The following is a 25,666-nucleotide window of genomic DNA, read 5'->3' on the forward strand; positions in this document are numbered from 1 at the left end:
AACCTTGGAGAGACTGTAAAAGCAGAATAGACTATCCTCATCTTCTACGTACCATGTACTGTTAGGGCAGAAAGAGCCCCAAGAGAAAGAAACTCTAGGGCAGACATTGCCTTTATGATAGGGAAATTAATTTGAAGGCTATTAGCATTTCAGGTCACACTCACAGAACAGCCTTATGACTGGGGAAATAAGGGGACTGAAGGAAAGAGGGAATAATGGAGAAGATGGAAAGGGAGTAGTGTTTGAGGCTGTACAAGGCATAAATGTTGAGACTGAAGTAATTTGCTCACACGTGTTTTACATACAGTGCCTCATGAATTGCCATGCCCTCTGAAGAGGCAGAATTGCTGCTTTGCAATGATTTAAGGTTAGGGTTGAATTCAAAGAAACATTTAAAATTAGCAACATTTAATACAAATGCTCCAAACACATTTCATAGTCTTTTTGTTTTCAAAAACATTTGATCTGGGTGGTCTATGAATTAGGATTTCTTTAGTGACTGGAGAAATGTATATTCTGCTGTTGCAGAGCTTTCCAATACTCCTGTACCAAATAGTATCTGCATTTCTTAGATGGATGATGACAAATGTTTCTATGTCAGTGAGAGAGGATTTTACATGAGTGGAAACTAAAGTATGCATTCTCTGTTTTGATAAAACCACAGTTAAAATACACCGCCACTAGTCTAATGTAACTTCTTTAAAAATGTTTGCAGACACACTTTGAATGAAGAAACAGCAAAAGTAAATACTGTCAAGACCCTAATATCATGGTCCTTATATCCCAGTGATCCTACTAGATTTTTTTTCCCTGAAGATTGTGCTGGAATTTCAAGTGAACAGAAGACGTGTTTTCCAATCAATATCTGTGTGTTTTAGTTTTTGAGTTATTTTTGTTTTCCTTTCTTTTCCATCACCAAAAGCTGCAAATTTGGAAATTGAGGAGGCATGTAAGAGGAAGGAAGCATTTTGGTATTTGTCCTTTTTCCTAAACATATGTGGCTGACTATTGTTTGGAGCTAGCAACCTTTGGTAGAACAGACTAAAGCAGTTCTTCTGGCTTGTGATCCAGAGCATCTCACATTTTTGCCCTGATTAAGCCATTACTTTATGCACATAGGGCTAGATTTCCAAACTAAACTCTCCAAGATAATCTTTAAGACTATATGTGGCCCATGAAGAAAAGGGAGCAATTCTCCATCAAAAATTTTTGAAATAGAGTGATTCTGTGATATATTACTCTGTAAGCAAGCTGCTCATATTTTACTTATATAAATAAGGTCTTCTATAGTAAAAGGCAACCTTGGCAATCTGGGGTTTGTCAGCCTCTTCAGTTCTGGAAGTCTATTGCTTATCCATTCAAACTTCCACCAAGTATTATTAAGAGAAGACAGGCTTCAAGGCCTTTATGAAGGTAGAGGTTCGATCATTATCTGACAAATGTTCCTTTTACAATGCTTGTTGTTAGCTTATCTAACATGCAATGGAAGGGCATTGCTACTTACTTTAAATTGAAATGCTTGGAGGTTTTCTAGATACCGTCAACTGTCCAAGTTATCTGGCTGTAATCCATACACTCCTTCCCCTTTTTCTGTTTAGCAAAGAACATCCAGCCTCTTTATGTTACTGTGAACAGATGATCTCCAATGACACTTTCAAGAATTTGACAGGTCAGAAAGGAGACTGCTGGTGAGCCAGTAAGCTCTTTAAGGAGATGGGTCCATGGAAGAGACAGAGAGAGCACAGTTACAGAACAACAGTGACAAGACAGAGCCACCTCTGTGCCCATGGTCCTCCCCAGTTATGCCGCCTCCTATGATGTTCTCAGCATAGCACCTTTTTCCCTGGAAAATCCTCAATAACCAGATCTATTTCTTTTTCTCCTATGGTTCTTTTCTCCCACGTATGTTCATGGGTTGTAAGTTTTAGGATCTGTGTGTGTGGTGTGTAAAGACAATATGGGTTGCTTATCAATGAAGGGTTTTTATTGTGTTGTACTTTTTTTTTTTCTGGGTGTTTCAGTATGATGATAAAACTTCCCTGTGCAAAGATATTCCTACCTTGGAAATAAAAAAGCTGCAGAAGCAGAATGCCAGCCTTCGTGCTGCTATTGCACAAATGAGGAAAGAAATGGAGAGTCTTGATGAGCAGATGTTGTCCTCTCTTCCTCTGACAGAAAACAGACAACTTGTAGAGCAAGGTAACAACTCTTGCCAAAGACCTTTAAATTCTGTAAGGAAGTGTAGCAGTCACGGTCACAACCTATGAGGGCTATCCAGCCCTTGGGTGTGTAAAACTCGTTGCTGTGGGGTTCTCAAGATTGCACAGTACATAAGTACACAGCTATCTGAGATTCTTCATTACAAATTACTACAAAACTATTATTAGTAAAAACAAATGCACACACACACTATAAGTCACTACAAAATTACCACTAGAAAAGCAAATGTATATATATATTACATGAGTAAAGCAAATACATGTATATTACAGGTTATGACAGAGTTCCTGCTAGTGAAGCAACAGAATGGTTTGTGTTGGAAGGGACCTTTAGAGATCTCCTAGTCCAAACCTCCCTCCCATGGGGTTTACAGTATATCTACTGAAGTGGTGTACAAAAGGAGGCTCGGGGGGACCTTACCACTCTACAGCTACCGAGGTTGTTGTGAGGTGGGATCTGTCTCTTCTCCCAAGTAATAGGCAACAGGACAAGAGAAATGACCTCAAGTTATGCTAGTGCAGGTTTAGATTGGATATTAGGAAAAAGTTTCTTTTCGGAAAGGGTTATTCAAGCATTGGTGCTAGCTGCCGAGGAAAATGGTTGAGTCACCATCCCTCTAGGGCACTTCAAAGACATGTAGATGTGGCACTTGATAACATGCTTTAGCAGTCAACTTAGCAGTGTCCTATTAATGGTTTGACTTGATGATCTTAAAGGTCTTTTCCAACATAAATGATGCTATGATTCTAAGCATGTATATTCATGAGACAATGTTCTAAAGCAGCTGTTGCTTTTATACTCCTCTTTTAGGTTCGGTGAGCACAAACAAAATTTCAACTGCAACCACTTTGAGCAACATCAAAGTCAGCTCAACTAAGCTGGACTGTATAGTAAACCCAGACACAGAAAAGGTATGAAGAGGTTTAAACTACCTGAAATATCTCTATGTGTGTGTGTGTGTAATTAAATGCAAAGCACATTATTTTTATTTGAATGCATACTATAAACTGAAGTAATATATGCTTATATGGCCAGTTAGATGAGAGCCAGCAAAGATTTTTTTCAACCGAATTTTTGCTCATTCTTTCTAGGCAATAAATTTTGACGAGTCACTCCTTGGCCCAAGTCACTCTTGATCTTTCAAGCTTGTCTTGATTTTTTTTTCCTCCCCCTTTCAAATGCTTAAGCTACTGTGTATCACCTCCTAAAGTTTTCCATTGTAAATCCATTCTTGTAAATCTAAATGTGACCCAGTATGAACAGGAGAAAGTACCAAGCCTCACTGCTGTCTTGGAGCGCTCACCACCCATGAAGGAAAAACCCACTGGCTCTGGGAGTATGTTTTGCTCAGTTCAAGGGTTTGCAAATGTCATTCCCACTGTGTTATTTGAAGAGTAGCAAAAATATCAACATTAATGTATGACAGTGGCATCTCTTGAGAAAAATTAATAATGGAATTGAAAACTGGGACAAATATCTAATACTATGTAAGGAGTAGGTCACTGTATGTTCTCCTCTTCCTGTCTCCCAGCAAATTCATGGTGCAGTAAACAGTCTGAAGTAAGATAGTTTAAAATACAATTCAAAAATAATGGGTTTCTAATTGTCATAAAATCTAACAATATCTGTTTCATGCTTTAATCTTATTGTTAAGACTCACCAGTAACCATCTAAGTTCAAGAAAACTGAAATAATAGATAAGTAATAAATAAGCATGAGAGGTGCTGTTTACATTAAAAACTAAGAGCTTAAAAAACTGAAACAATATCAATGTTTAAATAAAACTTTGGAGCCCTGGGAACCTTGTGTGGAAAAAATGCAAAACCTACCAGGATCATGCTTAATCTTTGCTGAACATAGAAGGGGATTTGTTTGTTCATGCTGTCAAATCATATTTTGAAAATCATTGTGTGCCAGTATAGACAGCACAGATTTATTTTTTCTCTTTGGCCACTTCCAGAACTAGGTGAAAACTGAATTTTATACTGATTATTCTTTTCTTGTTGCAGAAAATGTTTTACAAACTACTCTCCAAGACACATTCTCATTTTCTTTGTGTTTCTTTAAGTCGGGAAAGAGCCTTCAAAGAAAAGTAGAGAGTGACTTTGCCTTGGAGACTGTAAAATAGGAAATTAACATTTTCTGTTCCAGAGGTTAATCCTTTGCTTCATTATGCTAAACTATAATAGAATGCTTATGGCCGAATATGAGAACAGGAACATTTTTCAGGCAGATGTGCACCTTCAGCATGAAATGCTGAATTAATTGTGCTTTGTATGTATGGACACGTGCTAAATAGTAAATGTGCAGGCCAAAACTTCAAGTGAATAAAATGCTGGATTTGTACTTAATGCTGTCGTCACTGAAGTTGACCTATTGTTTCCTGGCTATTTCTGCTGTCTGTTGCATTTTTTTCTTTCTTAGCGCATAATAAGCCTTCTTAGACAGGGAGCTGGCATAAGCCTGACATAGACTGGGAGCTGGAAAGAGTTCTGAAAATATCTTAAAAATAATGGGCAAAACTTCATTAGAATTTCTTACTGGATTCTAGAAGTGCTTATCTTTAACTTTCTTCTATACTGTTTCTGTACTTCTTATGTTTATTAATTGCATGCTAAGGATGTACTTAAGGCCATGAAGAAATATAGGCAAAAATATTTCTACCTCAGGGAGTCCAGAATCTGTTGAGCAATAATGGTAACTAAACAGGGGTGTGCAGATGTGAAGAGAACCATAGCAATGGTTTTCTTTTTTCCACTTAATATAACAGAGGTTCTGTGACCATAATCTAGAAATTATAGACTCCAGGGCTAAAGAGGAAAGTTTATTGTGGAAACTAGTAAAATAGGCATGTAAACTTCTGTGTGTATATTTTTCTTTTGTATCAGCTCTGAGAAGAGTTTTTCCTCCCCCTCTTTTTTAGTACTCACTTTATCAGTGTTTTCTCTCTTTTGTACTGTGGAGTATTGCTCTGGAAACAGATCTAAAAGTAAAAAGATCTGAGTTCCAATCCTAACTCTACAGTTTACAGTCTGTCACTTGACAAAAAAATTTCCGTGTAATGCTTTTGAATGTTTTTCTGAAAAGTTCAGGAAAAAGAGAAGTTTAAGCAAATGGTATTCCTTGCCCCAGCCATGTGATGTGCTTTTGCCTTTTGGTCTGGTGAAGATGGCACAGTGTGACAACCAGTGGGGCTGTAATGAGTCATTACCTTCACCTCTCTTTATGCTGAGCCTTGCTTGTTAATTTCACTGTTCGTATGATGAAGGAGAATGTAATAATTTGGGGCTACTTATATTGATTTCTTTTATATAAATTGCCAAATGTGTCTCAGTGATGTTCCTTTTTATTTTTTACTTTGTTGTCTTTCTTAGTATTTTTAGATTCTAGTCCTGCACTAATTTCTCTACCATTTTCCCCCACAGAGTTTGTAGAACTGTGTGCTTTCCATGTACGTTCTCAAGAGCCTTCCCTTTTATGGTAAAACTCTCCAAAGGAATTAGGAAAAGGGAATTGCATGGCATGCTAAGGCAATGGCGGTTGTTTTTTTTTTGCCAGTATGAATAATAGCTTTCAATGTGTACTTCTTGAATCGTACTGTACAGGGTGATTTACTTGAAAACTAATTGGGGTTGTACAGTTAGTGTAGTACACTTGTAACTAGTTTATGTATAAAAGAGTAAACATACAGTTGAGCAAGAGTTTTGTTAAATGATTTTAATGCATGGGATATATTTAGATACTTGTGGCAATGTGTGAAATTTAAAATGTCTGTAGGGAGATGATTTGTTCAGTGAATGGTGAGTATTTAAATGGATATCAAAAAATGCCCTTTGTGGCGGCTGCAAGAGGCAAGTATATAGCTCTTGAAAACCAAGGATGTTATCTTTTGAGTAAGTACTTTTATCGTTATGTATATGTGCAGGTGGACTCAGTTTTGCAGAGACAAAACAGACTGTATAATCTTTGCTTTTCTTTGGCAGCCTTTTCTCTTTAAAACAGTATTTTAAGTCAGATCTACCCCCTATGTGTGTATGTACACGATGATTAAACAAAGAAAAGTTTGTGCTAGATTGCTATTTGCTATAAAGTGGGTTTTTCCCACATTTTATCTTAAAATTAACTGCTCTTTTGTTTACAGTTATGTGGTGTTTATCCTGTCTGTATTATTTTATACTCACAATTAACAGTATTTGTGAGGATGTCTCAGTCTGTTATAGTGTTTTGCTCCACAGTTTCATTTGCCATATATTGCTAACAAAATCTTGGAAATTGACCCTAAAAAATGGGTGGTAGACTTAACTTTACACTTCTTCTTCAACTGGATTCTAATGCGTGTTTGTACAAATCTCTCAACCTGCAGACCACACTTTCAAAATATTCATTACAAACACTATCTGTTTTATTCAGGGACCAGAACCCACAGTTCTTGAAGAAGAGATAGTAGATCTTGGACAAGAGTTGCCTGATGTAGGTCCCGGAGTTGAGCTTCAATATGGTGTCAGACATAATCTGCAGGGAATGGAAAATAAACTGAAGGAAGCAGCAAGAAAAATCTCAGTCCTAAACCAAGAGAGGTGGCAGTTGATTGAAATGGGAAACAGACTCAGGGCAGAACTTGGAATGATGTTAAAGGAAGGTAAATTTATTCTACAGAAGAGTGCTAACATATATTTAGAATAAAATCTGGGAATCCTTTGAGCTGGGGAGAACTGGGCTTTAATATGAAAACAAAGTGCTGGACCTGACTGATCCTTGATCTGCATAGTTTGTGTGAGACTGTGGTGCTAATTGTTGCAAGTAAGATTATCCTGTGATAGGCGATGCTAATATAGAACAATGAGAGTCTGTATGTAGTAACTTTTGTTGATTAACATTGTAGATATTTATGTTCCATGTACAGTTTCTCTGGCAATGAAGCAAAGGAGAAAACCATGAGGCCCATTTCTGCATAGCATTGAAACCATCTGCAGTGAGAAGGCCTGTGTTCTGTGGTTCATCCCTATCTGCTGTAAACACTTGCTGGGAATGTAATACTGATACAAAATAACAACCAAGAATGCGTTCCTTGGTATTTTCTCTCCTTTATAGGACTTTGGCATCCTGTTGGCTCTAAACGCTGCACAGTTTGTATTGCCTCTGGTAGTCTGCTTCCAAGAGAACTTGTCAAAAGAACACAGTGTCAGCTATCAGCTCTAAAACATCTACAGCACAGACTCACAATGCAGGTAATTATATAATTAAAATTTAGTGATAATGATCCATTAAGCCAGTTCGAATTTCATGAATGTAACTTTCCTTAAAATTCCACATTTAAAGGACTCTTTCTGACTTTAGCTCAAATCTATCTTTGGAAGATTTCATAGAATCATAGCATATCCAGAGCTGGAAGGGACCCATGAGGATCTTTGAATCCTGATGCCAGACAGGACAACCTAGAAGTTAAACCATGTATCTAAGGGCATTGTCCCAAATTTTTCTTGAACACAGACAGGCTTGGGGCCATGACTGCTCTCTGGAGAGCTTGTTCCACTGCTTGACCACCCTCTCAGGGAAGAACTTCTTTCTAATATTCAGTCTGAATTTCCCCTGATGCAGCTTTAAGCCATTGCCCTGCATCCTATCACTGGACACCAAAAAGAAGAGATCAGCACCTCCTACACTGCTCCCTATCTTGAGGAAGTTATAGACAGCAAGGAGGTCATTCCTCAGTCTCATCATTTTTAAGCTGAACAAGCCAAGTATCCTCAGCCAGTCCTCAGAAATCTAGCCCTCTGGTCCTTTCACCATCTTTGTTGCTCTTCTTTGGGCACATTCTAGTATTTCTATATCCTTCTCATATTATGGAGCCCAAAACTGCACACAAGACTCAAGGTGAGGCCACACCAATGCTGAGCATAGTGGGACAGTCACTTTTTTGGTCGTTCAGCTGTGCTGTGCTTAACGCACTGTGGACACAGTTGGCATTTTTGACCACCAGGACACACGTGTTGACTCACGCTGAGCTTGCCAGCAACCAAACTCCCCAGATAACTTTCTTCAGGGATACACTTCAGCCTCTTGTCCCCCAGTGGATACAGACCTCCAGCATTACACTGTCCTGGGTACAGAATCCATAATTTTTGCTCTTATTAATTTTCATGCAGTTGGTGATTGCAAAGTGTTCCATTCTATCAAAATCTCTCTGTAAGGTCTCTCTACCCTCAAGGAAATCAGTGAGTCCTCCTAATTTAGTATCATCAGCAAACTTTCTTAGTGTGGACTCAAGTTGTATGTCCAAGTCATTGATAGAAAGAGTGAAGAGAACTAACCTTAAAATTGAGCCCTGGGGAAAACCACTAGTGACTGGCTGCCAGCCAGATGGGGTTTCCCCAGGTGCTTAAAGAGTTTGGGACTTCAAAAGTAATATTTTTAAACATGATCTTCAACCAAGGTATTTTAGAAACACTTGCAGCAACAAATGCAATACTAAATTGTGAGTTTTATAAAGCTTAGTTATAAGTAAGTGAGGAAAGGCAATTTGACATATTTGCAGTATGTCCTAAGATAAATGTTAAAATTATTAATCAGTGAGAATATTTTCAAACATTCACAATGGTGGGATTCTAAAGCACCCATGTCCAAATTATTGTAATTGCACCTTTCCCATATATGAAAGCAGGATATATAGATAACCTGTCTCTTTTCTTTTGTAATTGATATACAACGTTTAATGGTTAAATTGAAGCTTTCATCAGAGAGACAAATGGATAAATCCTGGCTCCCCTAGTAGTTAGTGGCAAACCTCCCAGTAACTTGGATAGTCAGGATTTCACTATGTACTTTACTTAATTGATCAGCGGATTTGTTCCTGTGAGGATTGAGTCAGAGCAGCTGATTGTCGTCGTAATTTTGAGGGCAGTAAACAGTGTTCTTTCAGAAAGGATGAGGTTGTTGCTCCAAGGTATAAAACTCCAGTAGAATTATTAACCAAGTTCAGTTGGGGAAATACTTCTTTGGGAACAGCTCCGGGCAAGTTGTTCCAGTGTTTGGTCACCCTCCCAATAAAAACACTAGCATTTGGTTGAGGTTTTTTGCCTTCCTTACACTTCAGCAGGGTGTCCTGTACTTCTTTGTGCCCATTGCCTTGCTCTTCCACTGTATAACACTGGGAAGAGTCTAGCTCAGTCATCTTTATATCCTTCCACCATCCTCATCAGATGCTCTGAAAAGATCACTCCTGACCTATCTCTTCTGGAGACCAGCAAGGCCAGCTGCCCCGACCTCTCTCTGATGTAAAATATTCCAATTTGCTGGTCATCTGTGCGGCTGTTTGCTGTTTGTGGTTGTTGCGGTATGTCTATGTCTTTCTTGTCCCGGGGAGCCCAAAAGTGGACACAGTACTCTAAATGTGGTTGCACCAGTGCTTGGTAGAGGGAAATAATCACCTCCTGTGACCTGCTGGCAGTGCTTTTCTTGGTGCAGTCAGGATGCTGTTTGCCAAAGGCTTCACAAATGTGCTGCTGCCTCATGTTCAACTTCTAGTCCACCAGGTTTCTTGTTTCTTTTCTGCTGAGCTGCTTTCCAAACAGTCAGCCTCCAGCATATTAGATTGAAACTGTTATCTCCTCTGCCTTTTGGGTTAAAAATCAGCTGAATTTAAGCTAACGTCCTCTGTAGGATCCTGTTTATTTTTAATTCTCCCTTTATGTATTCTTACTTGTCTTAACTGAAATCAAGAAAAGATTTGAGAACCCTTTTGTGGATTATTAAAGTTCATCCATGAATATGTAGGAGGTTGAAATTAAATGTTTATCTTTTTACATACTAAGATCTCTAGTATTATCTCTAGATAATATGAAACTACACAGAAGATATTACTATCATGTTGTCAGGTTACACTAAGAAATCACAAATTTAAGTAACTTTCTTGAAAATTTTTACCATCTGAATACATTCTAAAAATGTCTTAAACATTTTTACACCAGACACATTCTAAAAAGATAAGATGGAATAACTACACATTCATGGTGAGCATGCCATCCTGCCGGGGTTTTAGCCTGAAATCATCACTAATTCTTCAGATGTTACCTAGTTGGCCTAGGTATAATACAAAGTATATGAACGATCTGGTCAGACAGTTTGAATGACAAAGGTGAGTTTCTTGAGAAAGAGCCACTGGAAGTAAATTCTAATTAATATTATATTTTCTTACAGTTAAGAGTGGTGCAGAAAAAAAAAAAAAACAAAGCATATTAACCTATGTAGTTGCTTAGAATAAGTACTACAAATTACATAAATGAAGGTTAAGTGACTCAGCTGATCCAATCTTTTTGGCAATTTAGTTATGCTGAAAACAGATATATCTTTTTTCCTGAGAAGTAAAACAGCACTGCAGATTGTACCCATGAGAGATATTATCTGGACTAATTACAAAAACATCTGGGTTAGTAAATCTAAGAAAATACTGTAAAAGTTTGAAATGCAAAGATCATCCAGCAATTAAATCTGAGAACAAGTACTGACAGGGTCAAGTTCTGTGTTTGGCTATCAGGTCTTTAGGCAGACAGGCAGCTTCTGCACAGGATTGCTATTACCTTGGGTAAAGAATAGTAGTAAAACCAGGTAGTACTTATTTGAAGGGCTCAAACATTTGAGTATGAAAAGAAAAGGATCTCCAAGCATCTAAAGTATGCAGCAGTATTTCAAACAGAAAAGGCATATTATTTGGTGAAAAAAACAAATATGTATGTTTCTTGGCTAAGGTGAATTTGTCAGATTGAATCTATGGCAACATTTTGGAATATGTTCTAAGGGAACCTGTCAGGGAAGAACTCTGCATTTGGACATCTTGTCCCAGGTATTTGCATTTCTCTTAGCTTCTTCCTAGCAGAAGGTATCCAACAAGAGGGGCTCTCTGGTCCGGTAGAGGAAGGTTGCCTGAAGTTCAAAGGGCTATGCTGTTAATAGTTGATTAGAACCAAATTTGACAGGTTGCTTGAGTGAAAATAAGTCCCTGTTCTTCTTTACTGCCCATTAGTCAATGAAGAAGGTATAAAGGTTGCAGTGTGAACAAACATTGTAGACCATTGATCTGACAGTGGTAAACTGAGAATGCCATCTGCTGTACCATTCCAGAGCTAATGGAGACTTTTTCTCCTTCAGTTATAGCAGATAGTCTAGACAACAGAAATTGGGAACTGTAAGAGGTCAGCCAGGTAAGCACAATGTGTGCTGGAGAATCTGGCATATTTTAGCAAATTTATCTAATCAAGTTTTGAAGTCAAAAGTACTAGTGAGGGCATGAAAAATACGATTTGAGACATAACATAGTGAAAGCCATCTGGGTTTTGAGCTGGGAAGATTCAAATTACTTGAGCTCTGTGAGAACACATCTGGTAATGCAGCACTGTTTTTCAACTCTTCATTGACAGTCTGAGGGCCTGATCAAGAGCTGTCACAACAGCATTGCCACAAGTATTAGCATCTTGTTGTAGCGCAAGGAGGGTCCTCAGAGAAAAGAACTGAGCATCAAATAAATAGCCTTGCCGACATATCAATGACACATCTTATGGGACAGTGGTATGAGCTACTTCTGGAGCAGGAAATCTTTAATTTCTTGTAAAACTCCAAGGTGGAAAGTTCAGATCTGGTCCTCCGTAACAGTCCTGAGCATAGGATTCTGATCTTTCTCTGTGACTTTCAGAAGGGAATAGGTGAGGCAGCTGTTACGGTGTGCAGAATGCCTGGAATGTGGTCTGCCAACAGAAGAACTTACTGTGGAATGCCTCAGCATGCTTGTGGATGGATCATTTGTTTAGGATGCTTGTGAACATCTTATTAACTTGAAGTCACAAGCTTGGCATCCTTTGTTCACTTGAACTTTCAGTTCACCGTTTCAAAAATAGTGATCTTAAACTCTTAACACTGAAAATAATTTTTACATGGGAAATTAGGGTACAGCAAGCATTTGAGTAGACCTCTTGTAACCTGTTTTTTCCATCTGTGCACTGCTGGGATTGAGTCTGAAAAAGACTAGCTAAATGCTTACACTAGCTAAAGGTGATTTCCAGATCTGTGCAAAATTCTCACAATTCAAACCCATGTTTTTTACAACTTTTTTTTATTCAACTCTTTAATTTTTCTTTCTTTCACAGCTCATCTTAGAATTTAACTGACTCTTAAATTAAGACCAATGAATTCTCATTGCCCATTCATCCCAGTCTTCTGTGGTTTTATTTTTAATGAGCTAGATACTGTGTTTGTATTTTTCTACACATCTTGTGTCTCAGGTGTTCTGTTAAAAATCATTAAAGATCATTCTTACTTTTGTAAGAATAAATAGATATTAAAAATACAGTATGTCCATGGCACTTGGAGAGGTAGCATTTGACTGTGAGTTTCCAGCTGGTGTGCTAAACTCTGGGAGTAGTTGTTCAGTCTCTTCAGCTGGTGGCTTGCTTGGAGTGGCTGTCACTGAGGATCTTTCCACCTCAGGAACATTTGAAAACGTGATTTGTCCAGACTAGAAAGTATAGCCCTTCTTATATCCAAGCTATTCAGTACTCTAATTCCGGGCTGCTCTTTACCCAGAACATACCTGCTGAGGCTTCAGCTCCTGCACTGAAGCTGAGCTCCAGGCTGACCTTCAAAAACTACTGTTATTCTAGGCTGGGTATTTTTATTCTAGCTGATCACTCTTACTAGCCAGGCTACATTTGCTCCTGTGTTCAAAATCATCATCCTTACCAAAAACTGAGAGAATTTATTACTGTCGTAGCTACAGGAATTTCACTGTCAGTTATTTTATATAATGGGCTCACATTTTGTTTCTTTAGCCTTAAATATATAGCAAAAGACTTCGATGTTTATTTTCATCTCCTTTGACAGGGCTGAAGCAGTTTGCTTTTCATCAAACCTCACTTTAATTGCTACATGTTGAAAGTTGGTGAAACTTTGTGGGGTAAATTAGTTTTTTTTAGTTGCTGACAAATTACTTTTCCATAGCTGCCTTATTTTAATTGGGGTTTTTGGTATTCTTTAGGACTTTTTCTTCTGTAATTTAATTATGGGAAAAGACAAAAGTGAAGAATGATCCTGACAATATGAACCTGAGTAACAAGCAGAGTGATAGTAAAAGCATCAGGAAATACAGATTTTGAACAGATTTAATACAAGGTTTATTAGGAGGGTAGTTTGGCCCTGTTGATCTGAAGGGAACGTAATTTTGTTCAATATTATTTGTAACTGATTATTTTAAATCTAGCAGTGTAACAGCAAACTGAACTATAAAGGTATTATTTTTAGAGACCATGAGTTATTTGTGTAAATGTAATATTTCATATTAGAAGCTGCAACATGCAAGGCAACAGCATCCCTCGAGGTTCTCTTCTCTAGTGGCCTGCCCTGGCTTAAAGGAAGAAGCTCCAAGCAGCTGTGGGGAAGAAATGGAATTGCCATCTGCTGAGGTACAGTGCAGTTTTATCATCAGTGTAATCACCTTAAGTTGGATTTTTCAATTGAAATTGCTCAATATCTCCTGGAAGACTTAAAAATCAATGTATTTTTTAAATTATTAATTTTTCCTGTACAAAATAGCATTTGTTAACACTAAATAAACTAGGGTTTCTCAATCACTGTCATGATATTGTAGTTAATTTTGTACAACCTTTCAAAAAACAGGTTCAGCTAGATTTCTCTATTGGAAATCACGGGCCAGAGCAACAAAAGGCAAATGCATCCTCAAAGATTGTTCAAAGTGAGCTGCTCAGGCAGAGTCCTAGTCAAGTCCAGCAGGTCCAGCCTTCTTCATCTAGAGCACCTAATTTCTACCAAGGTGTTTGGCAAACATTAGAAATGGGATCAAGCCTTTCTATTCTCAGTCCTCAAAAGAACAGCAACCAAGGTAAGCCCACTTTGTAAAGTAGTCACAGTATTTGACTCTTCTTGAAGAGTGGAAGTATGGTAGTGGAATTGTGTCCCCTTCCACTAATTATTTTACATGACTGCTGCTGTTGTTACAGTCCTATCATCAGAATCTGAATGAGTCACTTGAAGGGAATTCCACTTTGCCAGCAGAAGTAAGAATTAAGAGGAATGTCTATACAGCTCTTTGGTTTTAATGCCATTGTTCCAAATACTTCTCCATTTTTATTAAGTACTCCTGGAGAATGCAAATTCTGTTTTTACATAGTCTAAAACTTAGCTGGGACAGATAGGAAAGTGTCTGTTTGAGAACTGCACACTTTATGTATTGCCAGATAATTAAATCCTTGCTTAATTGTTATTTTTGTAGCAGGTTAATTGCTACAATACTGCTTAATGTGCTAAGACCTAAAAGCCAAAAGTGACATCACGGGCATAATATGGTATATGCTGTGGGCACACAGTGAACTAGGCATTGATATTCATTAGAGTTTTATAGTCCAGTGCAACAAATTGGAAGAGAAAAAAATAAAAGTAGACACACATTCTTATATTTGAGACAGCATTCAGACCTTACATGTGAGACAGCATCAGGGTTAGGATGAGAGGCGAAAGTAAAACCTAGGTCATAGACTGAACATTAATCAGTGTTATACTTCTACAGGAAGCACCATGTTTTTGGAATATTTGGCAAGAGCACCATTTGTAAGATGTGTGCAGTAAAGTGGAGCTTCTTAACAGGCAAATTGTAAAGGAACTTTTTAGTGGTAGCTATTATGTTGAGCAGTGTATTGCAGATTAATGTTACGTCTCCCAAACTGTTGGCCTGTACATGGAGTAATCCTTCATCAGCAAAACTTTGGGAAACTGTTCTAACACCTATTGTGGATCGGACAAAAAGTAACAGACTTACAAACTTCAGGGATAGCTTAACAGCAAGATGGCTAATAGCAGACTGTTCCCTAGAGAGATTGTAGACTCTTCTTTATTTAAGGTCTTTATAAGTAGACAGACAAACATTTCTCCAGAATGTTCCAAGTAAAGGTGATCATCATTATTCCTGAGATCTGACAGCATCTGTGGAATAATATGACAGCTATTTAGCCTTTTCAAACGAGCTTTATATTGGCAATGACCTGTTACCATTACATAGATACTCATGTGCCATTAACCACATATAAGACTACAGGAACAAGAATGCAACCACTGAGTTAAGGGATTTGTTCACTTCTATTTGCTACTTGTGAGGCCACATCTAGAGACAGCATCCAGCTTTGGATCCTCTGGTACAAAGGATTGACAAACTGGAGTCCAGTGCAGAGTCACTAAATTGCTGGGGCACAGGAACACACTGCATGAGAAGAGGTTGAGGGAGCTGTATTGTTCAGCATGGAAAAGAGTCAGTGAGTAGTGTGATTGCTGCTTTTTTTACTACTCAGAGAGGGATTTTGGAGAAGACAGAAGAAGAGCCTTAGAGGTGCACAGCGAAAAGAAAAGAGGCAATGGACACAAATTGTGTCAAGGTATATTCTGAGTGGGGAGTGATAAGCACTGTGACATTTCACCCAGAAGTCCTTTCCAGCCTATGTTACATCTACTTTTAAATCAGTAGATGGATGCAATGAACCATCTTTAGCAGCTCACAAGAAAAAATAATATTTTAAAGGGCTTTCAAAATGAGGAGTGGATTATAAGTGTATTTACTCACAATAGCAGTGCACTGCAAGGACAAAGTAATGTGCATTGATAGACCTGTAGGACTGGAATGGACACAGTGCTTTCACGTGCTTTTTTTGTGAGGCTAGGACTGAAATAGGAAGAGTTATTTCAGGTCAGGCCTATATTGACAGGATAAGCAAAAGGATGTCTTTGAAACATTACTGATAGTGCCATGCAGTTTCGTGCTGTTGTATGTGTGATGCAACAGCTCTGGCAACCTTACAAGGACATCAGTTTCTTAATGTCTAGAAATTTCCAACCACTGTTGCAAAACTTAATGTAGATTTTTGGGGATCTAGAGAATAGCAAAAGGGAAAGATGGTACTGCCAACGTGAAACATTAGTAAAGGCTGATATTTTCCTGAGAACAACTTTAATTTTATCTCTGGATCCAGATTTATATGAAGAACACCAGAGTGGAACTTCTAACTCAAACATGAAGGCCCTGAAATACTGCATTGCAAGAATAAGATTTTTAAATGCTCTTTTTTGCTGCCTAGCTTTCTCTTCCAGGAAACCAACCAAAAGGTGTCCTTAATTCTACTAGAGTGAATTCTGCATTTCAAAAAGATTGTGAAATAAAGATTGTGAAAGCAAAATTTTTCCTTTTTGGAAGAACATCCCCTTAGAAGCAAAATATACTAAATTTTCAAGTTCTGATTTTTAGCAGAGGCTTGCATTATTTTTCATGCATGAACTATGAAAAATTATTTCAGTCTTTCCTGTTTAATTCCACTCACTTGAATTTAGTACATTCATCAAACACATGGTTAGATAAAACTGTCATTAAGATAAAGTGACTCAGAACTGGGCTTTCAGGTACAAGTGACACGCACAGAGACTTGGAAGCTCAGTAACAAGAACGATTTGCTACAGAGCAAGCAAGTTAGTTTGCTTATTCAAACTTTTTTATTCCCTTTTTTATTCTGAGTTCACTCTGTTCAAATTGATTCTACCAGTAGCTATGTTTTAGGGACATTTCTGGTGAAACAGAGAAAGGTAGCATGAAAATTATTTTTCTGAACCTGTTAAACAGTTTGATTCATTTTTTTCATATACAGAACAGCCTATTGGCACTCAAAATGGTTGGCATGTCAAGTAAGCCCTTTGATTTGCTCTGTTTCCAGCATATGACACAATGCAATGACTCAGTGCTCAATGTGTTTTGAAGTGTTAGACTACATCTTAATACTGTTACAGACTTTATTCATTTCACCATCAAATTCAGAACTTGTGTAAACTTCCAAGCAAGTCAAAACGCTATATTTTAATTTTCTGTCTCTTTACTCTGCTTGCTAGTTTTCAGTTTGTACTGGAGAAATGAGATGGATTTAATAGCTTGTATGTTAATTCTGTAGATAACTAGAGAGCAGGTGTTTAGAAGGAACATAGGTTCCTGCTGATGGTGTTTTTCTTGTTCCATATTATTAAAAGGAAAAACCTGCTACAGAGGTAGACAGGTACAAGCCATGATGATATTAAAAGGCTACATAAGATACATAGGCTGTACTAGTAAGAAATACGCTTCTGTATTTCTTTGCTTTCTAAATGCTCTATACCAGAGGCTGAGAGCAGGTGAAAGATTTTGGTTGGTGATCCACATCATGTGTGCCTTGAATGCTGATGACAAGCCACCCTCAAAGGAAAGTTGCTTATCAGAATAGTTGTCTGCTTTCCTCTGAAAATCATGGCACACATGTAGAGCCAGGTGATCAGGTGATATATGTCTGCTGGAAGTTTTCTCCATTCACCAGTGGGCTATCGGGCCTTTTTAGATTTCAGAGTAATTGGTAGGCAGGAGGATGTTCTAAATGTTTGTAAAACATTTAGAAAACTGAAATTTATTTTCTTTGAGTAATTTAGCTTAATAAAGTTATTACTTGCTGTTGGAGACACTAGTTTTTTGGGGAAAAAAAGGCAAACATCACTATTAAAGTTCAACTCTAGGACTGCATTTAGCATAAAGCCTGTATTGTTAAGGGCCCTGTGTGGTACCATGTGAACAGATCAGTATCAGCTGTATCTCCTGGGATCAGCAAAGGCTAGGGTCAGTGCAGAGGGAATAAGGGCATAAGGCAAGCTGTGTTCTCATTAGTCACTGGATTTATATATGTTTGGAGTAGATGAAACTTTGTGTTTTCATGTCCCACTCCACATTTTAAGAAACCGCACCTCCACAGGTACTCAGTACGTGTCCTGGGTTTACTCATTGGCATTTACATTGTAGTTTAACAAAGAATAGGAATGAGTTGCTTTGAGCAAAGTAACTTTTCTGGTTTACTACTTGAGCTTAGGGGAGTTTCTTCTACTATAATTCTCATTGTTACTTGCAAAGCTCTGTGGTCTGAAATGCTACACTTTATGGATCAAAAGTTATCTTAAGTGTTTCCACACAAGACAGAATTTCAACAGCGTTGACATCACTGACAGTTCTAAGAGCAATCCATGGGGGTAAAAAGCTGGCCAGAGAAAGAATCTGGTGAAATATTAACAAACAGAAAGAGTGCTCTGGCTCTGGCTTCATTCCGGCTCCAATCAGAGAAAGACTCATGATCTCTTTTCTGCGTTACATAAAACTTCATCTTTGAAGTGTTTCACAAATATTAACTAATCTCCAAGTTACATTTTCTTCACTTACATGTTCTTCTCCTGAATAGGAACTTGTTTGAGTTCGTGTTCCTTCAGAAACACTGTTAGCCATAAGCAAATATCTAGTGACAAATTTATTAAATGAAATTTTCCATCTGGGGAAATTTCAGTTTGCTCATAGAACATGTCTACATATATCTCTTTCATCCTGAGAAAAAAAAAATCTGTGAATATTAATCTGACTGAAGTTAACACACATCAAGTTGAGGAGATGTTAAGCATTTCAATACACTAAACATTTACTTCCATTTCCAAAAGCAGGTTAGGTGCTTAACTATGATCTTGCTAGCTCTGGTTGCCAAGGTCACTTCTGAAAGTAAGTTTCAGGCTTGTAAATTAGGTGTGTTTTTTCATTGGTGTGAAAACCAAGCTACTGCATTCAGATTTTACTGTACAGTGCATATTCATGCTGATCTTATTCAAGGTTCCTCACAGATGTGAACAGTCCCAAGCAGAACCAGCAATACAGTAAGGTCTTTATTCAGTATTCTCGTAGGATATTTCACTTTAAATAGCATTTGTCACTCTTGGGTATTGATTCTTCATCTTTTTCCATTTTTGGAAATAACTGTACAAGTTTGCAATGGTTGGTTTTAAATTTCTGTGTTAGCACACATTTTTGGCAGTTCAGAATAGCCTTATAGAATGCTTATGTCCTGTGTTTTTGTTCCAAACACCTAAATTAGCCTCTACTAGTTACATCTGTAGTTTCTTGATGAATGACAGGAGACAAGCATACAGAAGTCGTCAGAGGAAGGGATGCATGGTGATGCATTGGTGCATGGTTACTTTTCCTTTGGATTTACAGGATTAGGGCCTCCCACATTAACTTCTGAAAATCAACCCCTTTACTGAATGCAAAAGACCCTTGAAAACGGAGTATTTAAAAAACCAGACTGTCTGTAGGCAGTGTTAAGTGTGTGCTATTTATGGATCTGCTCATTGCTGTTATTTAGACCACAAGCACAAACTAATATCATTCTGCTGCTGTTCCTGTTCAGGAAGATAATCCTTGAAGCAGTACCTTTCAGACACAGCTGCCTGTACTGTTCTAAACGGTTGATGTTGTGATGTTCTGCATTATTATCTGTCAGATGTGGTAGAGGTACTATAATGAATAAAGTCCATTTGCCAGGTAGGAAAATACACCCAAAGATCTTCCATGGGTTCAAGCATGCTTCTCCATACCTTCTATATCTGTAGGAAGCCACTAGGTGGCAAGCTGGACAACAGGATTTCACATCCACAGTGCAAGAGCCCACTGAGCCTTTGACAGCTGTGATAACAAATGCCACTAAGCCGACTCAGTGCAGTGATGACACACACGAGTGAACAGCTGGTTCAAGCTAAGCCTGAATATAAAAATTATTTTGAAAAATGTCATGTTTTGACACTAGCTACAGTGTCATGCTTTGCATAGAGCTATAAACCTTCAATAGATCAATTCATTCCAGAATTCAGGAACATTTTTTATTTCCTTCCATGCTGAGTTTTGTTTGAACTTTTTACCATGTCCAATTGACTTTGAAAATGTATCTTTTTCTACTAATAACTTTTCTTTGTCAATTATTTGTGTGCCTTTTTTTCTTGCTCTGTGATTGAATAGTCTCTGGGACTGCAGCCTGTGGTGCTCATAATTTAAATTAGTATAGAATGCTGTAGTGTGTGTTATCCCAAGTTTATTATGACTACTCCTCCTGTCTCCTTTGGCTCTTCATAGAAAAAGTGAAGTCTTAGTGCCTTGAAAAATAAGGATTAAGTGGCTGGAGCCAAACACCTGTAAATATTACCTATAGCTTACAGTGAATATTTTGATTGACCAGTTACACTTAGGTTACCTAATGAAACCTGTGACAAGACTAAAGTTCAGTTAGTTAGAGATAATGGTTTTCAGAGAATTATGTGAGAAGCTGCAGGATGGACTCCAGCTGATATTAGGACGGGTCCCACTGCTTCCCATCCAAAGATATTATTTTTTTAGTTAGTTCTCTCTATTACAGACAAGATATTTTAGTCTACAAAATCACAGATTTCCTCGGTAAATGCCTTCCTCTGTGAGAGAAGATTGAAAAAAAGCCCCAAAAGGTAATGGTAGTACTGCAGCTTTGTCAAGCCAACAGAATTGCCTCTGAGCCTTTTGTATCATGCATTTCCAAACATATTCTCTCACAGTGGAGAGAAGGGTAAACTTGTAAAAGGTGATGTTGAAAAACAGCCGAACAGATAGGTAGTGCTTAACTTCAACAGCCACACCAACCTCCCAGCTGTCTTCCTCTCTTAAGCAGTCTGATGCTAATGGAGATGAGCAGCTACAGATGGAGCGAGGATTTGAGCAGGAGATGCTGATGTGTTACACCATCAGTAGAGCAAACCTTAATGGACAGTTCTGGGCCTCCTATGTACAGAAATTATTCTGTTAATATAAGATTGTCACAATATGGCACTGTGGCAGCAGTGTATTTAGGGGAAAAGAGTAAATCAGTTCTCTTCATCTATCCAGTCTCATTATTAAATACAAACACAACTACAAAGTATTTTTCTGTCCATTTTTTGAGCAGTGGAATTGGAAGTTATACATTCAACCAAGCAATCTGAAGAATCTCAGCAAAATGTTAAAGCCAAGGATAAACTTGAAGTGCCAGCTGGAGATCTGACAGTGAGAGGAACAAGATTGGAAGTTCAGCAGAAGTTAAAATCCAGGAATTTATCTTGTACTCATCCATTAAAACCAAAAATCTCTTCTAACATGGCAAAAATCCGCAACTATAATATTAAAGACTGATTGTTATGTTGGCAGCAGGTTCCAGGTCCACGGTTGCTATTAATTTACTTTGAAATTTCTAAATGAGATCTAAGTATTTGCTTCATTTTTGTATGTTGAGTTATTTGCAGCCAAAAGAGAGAACAAATACCCCGTTTCACACAGCGAACCCTAAAATAAAGAGTTAATGTGTTTACATTATGAGATTACAGTCTTCACTGTTAATACCGATTTATTTTAATTATATGTGTTAAATTTCGCTTGCATCATGGATTTAGAAATGCCCAGTTAACACATAGGTAAAGCCTTGTGCCTTCAGGCAGGGCTTCCAGGTCTTTAGCAGATTTTTTGTTGAGAAACTGTAGATGTGATTTAAGCTTAGCAGTGGGATGCCTCAACCTACTTGTTTTCTTATAATTAACAATGCAACCGTTAATCCTGTGCAGCTATCTTTCTACTTGAAAGAAAAGGGGTTGAAAAGATTACACCTGAGTCTGTATTGTTTCTCATCTTCTGTAGCTCCTCCCACTTGTTCAGACATAATGAAAGAGTATAAAATTAAATTTCTATTGTCACACCAGTAATTATATTTTTCCTTGACATGAGATTGCATGGACTTTAAAGCAGTGAAAAACACTGCTAATGAGTTAGATTCATACCCTCAGAATCATACCAGATGCATTGTAAGATATAAGTCTTAAAACATGAAACTAAAAGGAAACTTGAATTAGGTGGGATGTAAGAAAGGATTTCTCTGTAGTAATGAACACACCAGGACATTGAAACAAGTGATGAGTGTATTTTTGTAACATTTCCGGTAATGCTGAGTTGTCTTGGGATATTACAGTGATGAACTTTATGTAAAGGAAATACACATGAAGAATTCTATAAAAAACTTTTTTTATGGAGTCTCTGTCTATGGAGATAATCAAAACCCAAATAGATGTGGTCCTGGACAGCCTGTTCCAGATGAGCCTGGAGCTGAGGGTTTGGACTAGGTTATCCCAAGAGGTACCTTCCAACGTAAGAGATTCTTTGAGTCTGTGAGTGGTATCACTGAAGTGAATAATACTTCTCAGTTGCTGCTAAACATATAAAATCCAAACAGGATAAATGAAGGAAGAGAGCCTCTTACCCATGAGCATCTTTTTTTTTTTCTGTAGCACTTTTCTTTTTAGAAATGCTTTCCTGGTACCCTTGCAAACAGGTGCTCTCCTTGGCATCTGACAGTGTGGTAGAAATTAGTTTGAGAATTTGAATAATTTTTTCTACTACCTGTTGAAAATGTTTTGCTTTAGTGCAAAGGTGCGATGATATTATAATCAGATGCTAAATCTGCAATAAATTTCATGAGATGTTACCAAGCCAATATAAGGCCTGAGAGACCTTGTGAGTGTCTTTCTAAGTCTTTTTGTTACTCAAAAATCCTGTCGTTGGATTCAACATTGTTCATGAGCCAGAACAACATGATGCATTCCCTTGAACCAGGCCCTGAATAAGCTCTTTCTGTAGCTCAAAGCATAGTGGTTTCTAACAAGCAGAGGAATTTTGGCCCTGACCATACCAGTTAAAAGACTTACTGGTTATTTTTAGAACTCACTGTATAAATTCTGAAGTTTTGAATAGCTGTACATTAGCCTGAAAAATTATTTATTATTTCCATGTTTAATAACTGTAGAGGTGCACAACAGTTCAGTTGTAGGAGATTCTGTGCATTTACAGGTGTTAAAAGCAGTGTAAAAGAACAGTTTGTTCCTTAATCTTTGTAACACTGCATGTGGGCCTGGAAAACACTACTCTTTATTCCTTACATCGATGATACAAGCTGCAGACTTCAGAAATGCTTTTGTGTAGGTTTCTATGCAGGTTTTTTTCTTTGTTCTCTTGTTTGAGGGTTTTCTGAGTGTTTTTTTTTCTTTTTTCTTTTTTTTGTGTTTTTGTTTGTTTGTTTGGTTTGGTTTGGTTTTTTGGTGGTGGTGGTGGTTGTGGTTGTTTGGTGGTATGCCCCCCTTCCCCTGACCCCAGTATGTCACCTGGCATGCCTGGTCATGCAGACCTCTTGCCAGAAATGCATCTTTAATATATTCAGTTTCCCTGAGAAACAGGTTTCCTTAAGTCAACTGTAGGTAAGTGAAGATGATAGCTCTCAGGTCGTTAATTTTATTTTACTTGTGATAGAAAAAAAAAAAAGCTGTTCAGTCATTGTACGTTTGTTTCAGAGTAACTGTAAGAACATAGTGTGTAAGTATGCTGAAAATTAACAAAGTATGCATAATAATAAATAACATGACCACATTGCTTGGATCCTGCATGGGGAGGTTGTGCTAAGGGTGTACTGAATACAGCAGGAAAAGTCTCATATATTTCTCTTGTGATCAAAATATTTAATAAATTGGGCGTTGATTCTTAAGAACCAGATGAGAAGAATGGAAACAAGGTACTACTGTGGATAATATTGAATTGTACAAAGAAAGGAGCGCCTACAAAAAAAGAGAGTTCAGGCTGATCACAGAGTACTGAAAAGGTAAAAGAGTAAATTATTGATTATTGTTCTTATCGAGCGGCTAAAAACCTGTGATGCTGAGGAATATATGGATAAAGGCAAAAGGTCTGCCCCGAGAAGGTCGGAATGGAGCTGTATTGCGAAGTGGCAGCGCAGGCGCCACTGGGAGCGGGGCCTGTGCCCGGAGCCAGATCTCCCCCTGGACTACTAGGGGTGAGGCGGGGGCTTTCGGCGTCTCGGTGCTCGGGCCCGCGTTTGCTGACCGAAAGGCAGGAAGGCTTTTTTTGTGTTGGAGCGGCAGTCGTAGACAATAAAGAAGAAAATTGGAATTCGTTGACTGTTTGGCTTTATTTGAAGGAGTGTAAGTTACTGGGAAAGTGGATGAAAGGTGCCCGCACGCCGAGCGATCCGCCCCGTTCCGTCGGAAGAAGAGGGGCGTACCGAGGATTCGGCGGGTAGGGAGCCCCTGGCCCGCCCGCCGCCTCCGGACGCGCTCCGCTGCCGCCAGTGAGGGCGGCGCGGCGGTCCTGGGCACGGGGCAGAGCATCCCCAGCCGGCGTGCCGGCTGCCCTGTGGTAACCCCGGCACCGCGCTCCGCCGGGGTGAACGACCGCCGCTGCCGGAGAGCAGCGGGCGCTGCTCACTCTGGCGGCGGCCCCGAACGCCCCTCCACCGTCACCACATCGCCTTATCGCCTATAGCAACGCCGCGCGGGCGCCGCGATTGGCAGGGCCGCGCCCCCGCCCCCGCGTCCCCGCCCCCGCATTGGGTGCCGGCCCGGGATTGCGCGTTCGGCCCCGCGTTTCTTTGTGCGGGCGCCGCGCGATCCGGCCGCGCTTGGACTGGCGCCCGCCGAGCCTCCGCGTCAATCGCCGAGTCACGGTGCCGGCGCGGCCGTACCCCCGTCACAGTGTGCACACCCGCGGGGAGGTGGGAGAGGGACACGAAGAGGTCCGCGCTCGCGGTAGGTCGGCACTGCCTCGCCCCCGGCCAGCCCGGCTCGAAGCCAGGCACCCCCGCAGCGCCCAGCCTTTCACGACCTCCAATGCGGGGCGGGGCGCGACAGCTTGGCCCAGTGCCGCGGGCACGGGGACCCGCCTGTGTCCGACTCGAGAGCTGGTCAGGGTCCCCTTCTCCCGTGGAGTGACTCCGGCGGGCAGGGGTTGGCATCACCCCGGGTCCGACTCGGGGCGGCCCTGCCCCGGCTCTCATTGGACTGCGGCGAGGAGTAAACTGTCAGCCCATGTGGCGTGGCCGCTGGAGGTGGCGACTGCTTAAATAGCGGTGGGAGCTAGAGGGAGACAGTGAGAAGAGCGCGGAGTATCGGCCGTGCGCAGCTCGTCACCGGCCGCCGCAGCGTCTGCCCGCAGAGCCAGCCCCGCAGCATCCCGACCGCTCTCTGAGCTGACGCCAGAGTCTTACCGACACGAAGCCTTCCGCCCCGGTGCAGGTACTGGCGGGACGGTCGGCGGCGTGGTCGGGAAAGCGGCAGCCTCTGCTCCCGCCTCCGCGGGCCGCTGCGCCCGGCGGGTGCGCCGGGAAGGCTCCATCTTGCCCCCGACACCGGGCGGGCGGTGAGGGTCCGCGGGCTCGGATGGGGTCCGCGGGCTCAGTCCGCGCGACCGGAAGGTTCTGCTCCCCGGCGTCGGGGTCGCCGCGCCCTGTTGCTCCGGCCGCTTTCCCCGGACCCAGCGCGGCAGCGCCGAGGAGAGTCCCCCGGCTCAGTGGCTGGTACCGCGCAGCAGCCTCCCGCTCCGCCCGCCCGGCGAGGTGGCTGCATTGTGGTGCTGGCGCTCGGCCATCTTGGTGGCGGGCGGGGACCGTGCCACCGCCGCGACCCCTTGCCGCCGGGCCGGGAGGGATCGGGGACGCGGCCGAGCCCCGCTGCCCGCAGCCCTCGTGCGCACTCG

At 40.1% G+C, this 25,666-nt stretch overlaps 2 protein-coding genes across 8 annotated transcripts in view; both read left to right on the forward strand.

Moving 5' to 3' along the window:
• The window catches only part of CCDC57 (coiled-coil domain containing 57), a 34,304-nt gene extending 10,257 nt beyond the window's left edge, over positions 1-24,047 (forward strand). For all 7 annotated transcript variants that reach the window (XM_050319412.1, XM_050319411.1, XM_050319410.1 and 4 more), the window contains 7 exons: positions 2,022-2,199; positions 3,031-3,131; positions 6,631-6,859; positions 7,312-7,448; positions 13,548-13,667; positions 13,882-14,104; positions 21,051-24,047. In XM_050319412.1, coding sequence (XP_050175369.1) covers positions 2,022-2,199; positions 3,031-3,131; positions 6,631-6,859; positions 7,312-7,448; positions 13,548-13,667; positions 13,882-14,104; positions 21,051-21,274 — 1,212 coding nt within the window. In that variant the 3' untranslated portion in view covers positions 21,275-24,047. The remainder of the gene's footprint in view (positions 1-2,021; positions 2,200-3,030; positions 3,132-6,630; positions 6,860-7,311; positions 7,449-13,547; positions 13,668-13,881; positions 14,105-21,050) is intronic.
• A 993-nt stretch (positions 24,048-25,040) lies between these two features.
• Positions 25,041-25,666, forward strand: part of FASN (fatty acid synthase) — a 44,887-nt gene continuing 44,261 nt past the window's right edge. Inside the window, exon 1 of the mRNA XM_050318948.1 lies at positions 25,041-25,206. The gene's annotated coding sequence lies outside the window, so the exon portion shown is untranslated. The remainder of the gene's footprint in view (positions 25,207-25,666) is intronic.

This window comes from Myiozetetes cayanensis, unplaced genomic scaffold (genome assembly GCF_022539395.1).
Source record: "Myiozetetes cayanensis isolate MyiCay16 unplaced genomic scaffold, myiCay2020 scf22, whole genome shotgun sequence".
Classification (NCBI taxonomy): Eukaryota; Metazoa; Chordata; class Aves; order Passeriformes; family Tyrannidae; genus Myiozetetes; species Myiozetetes cayanensis.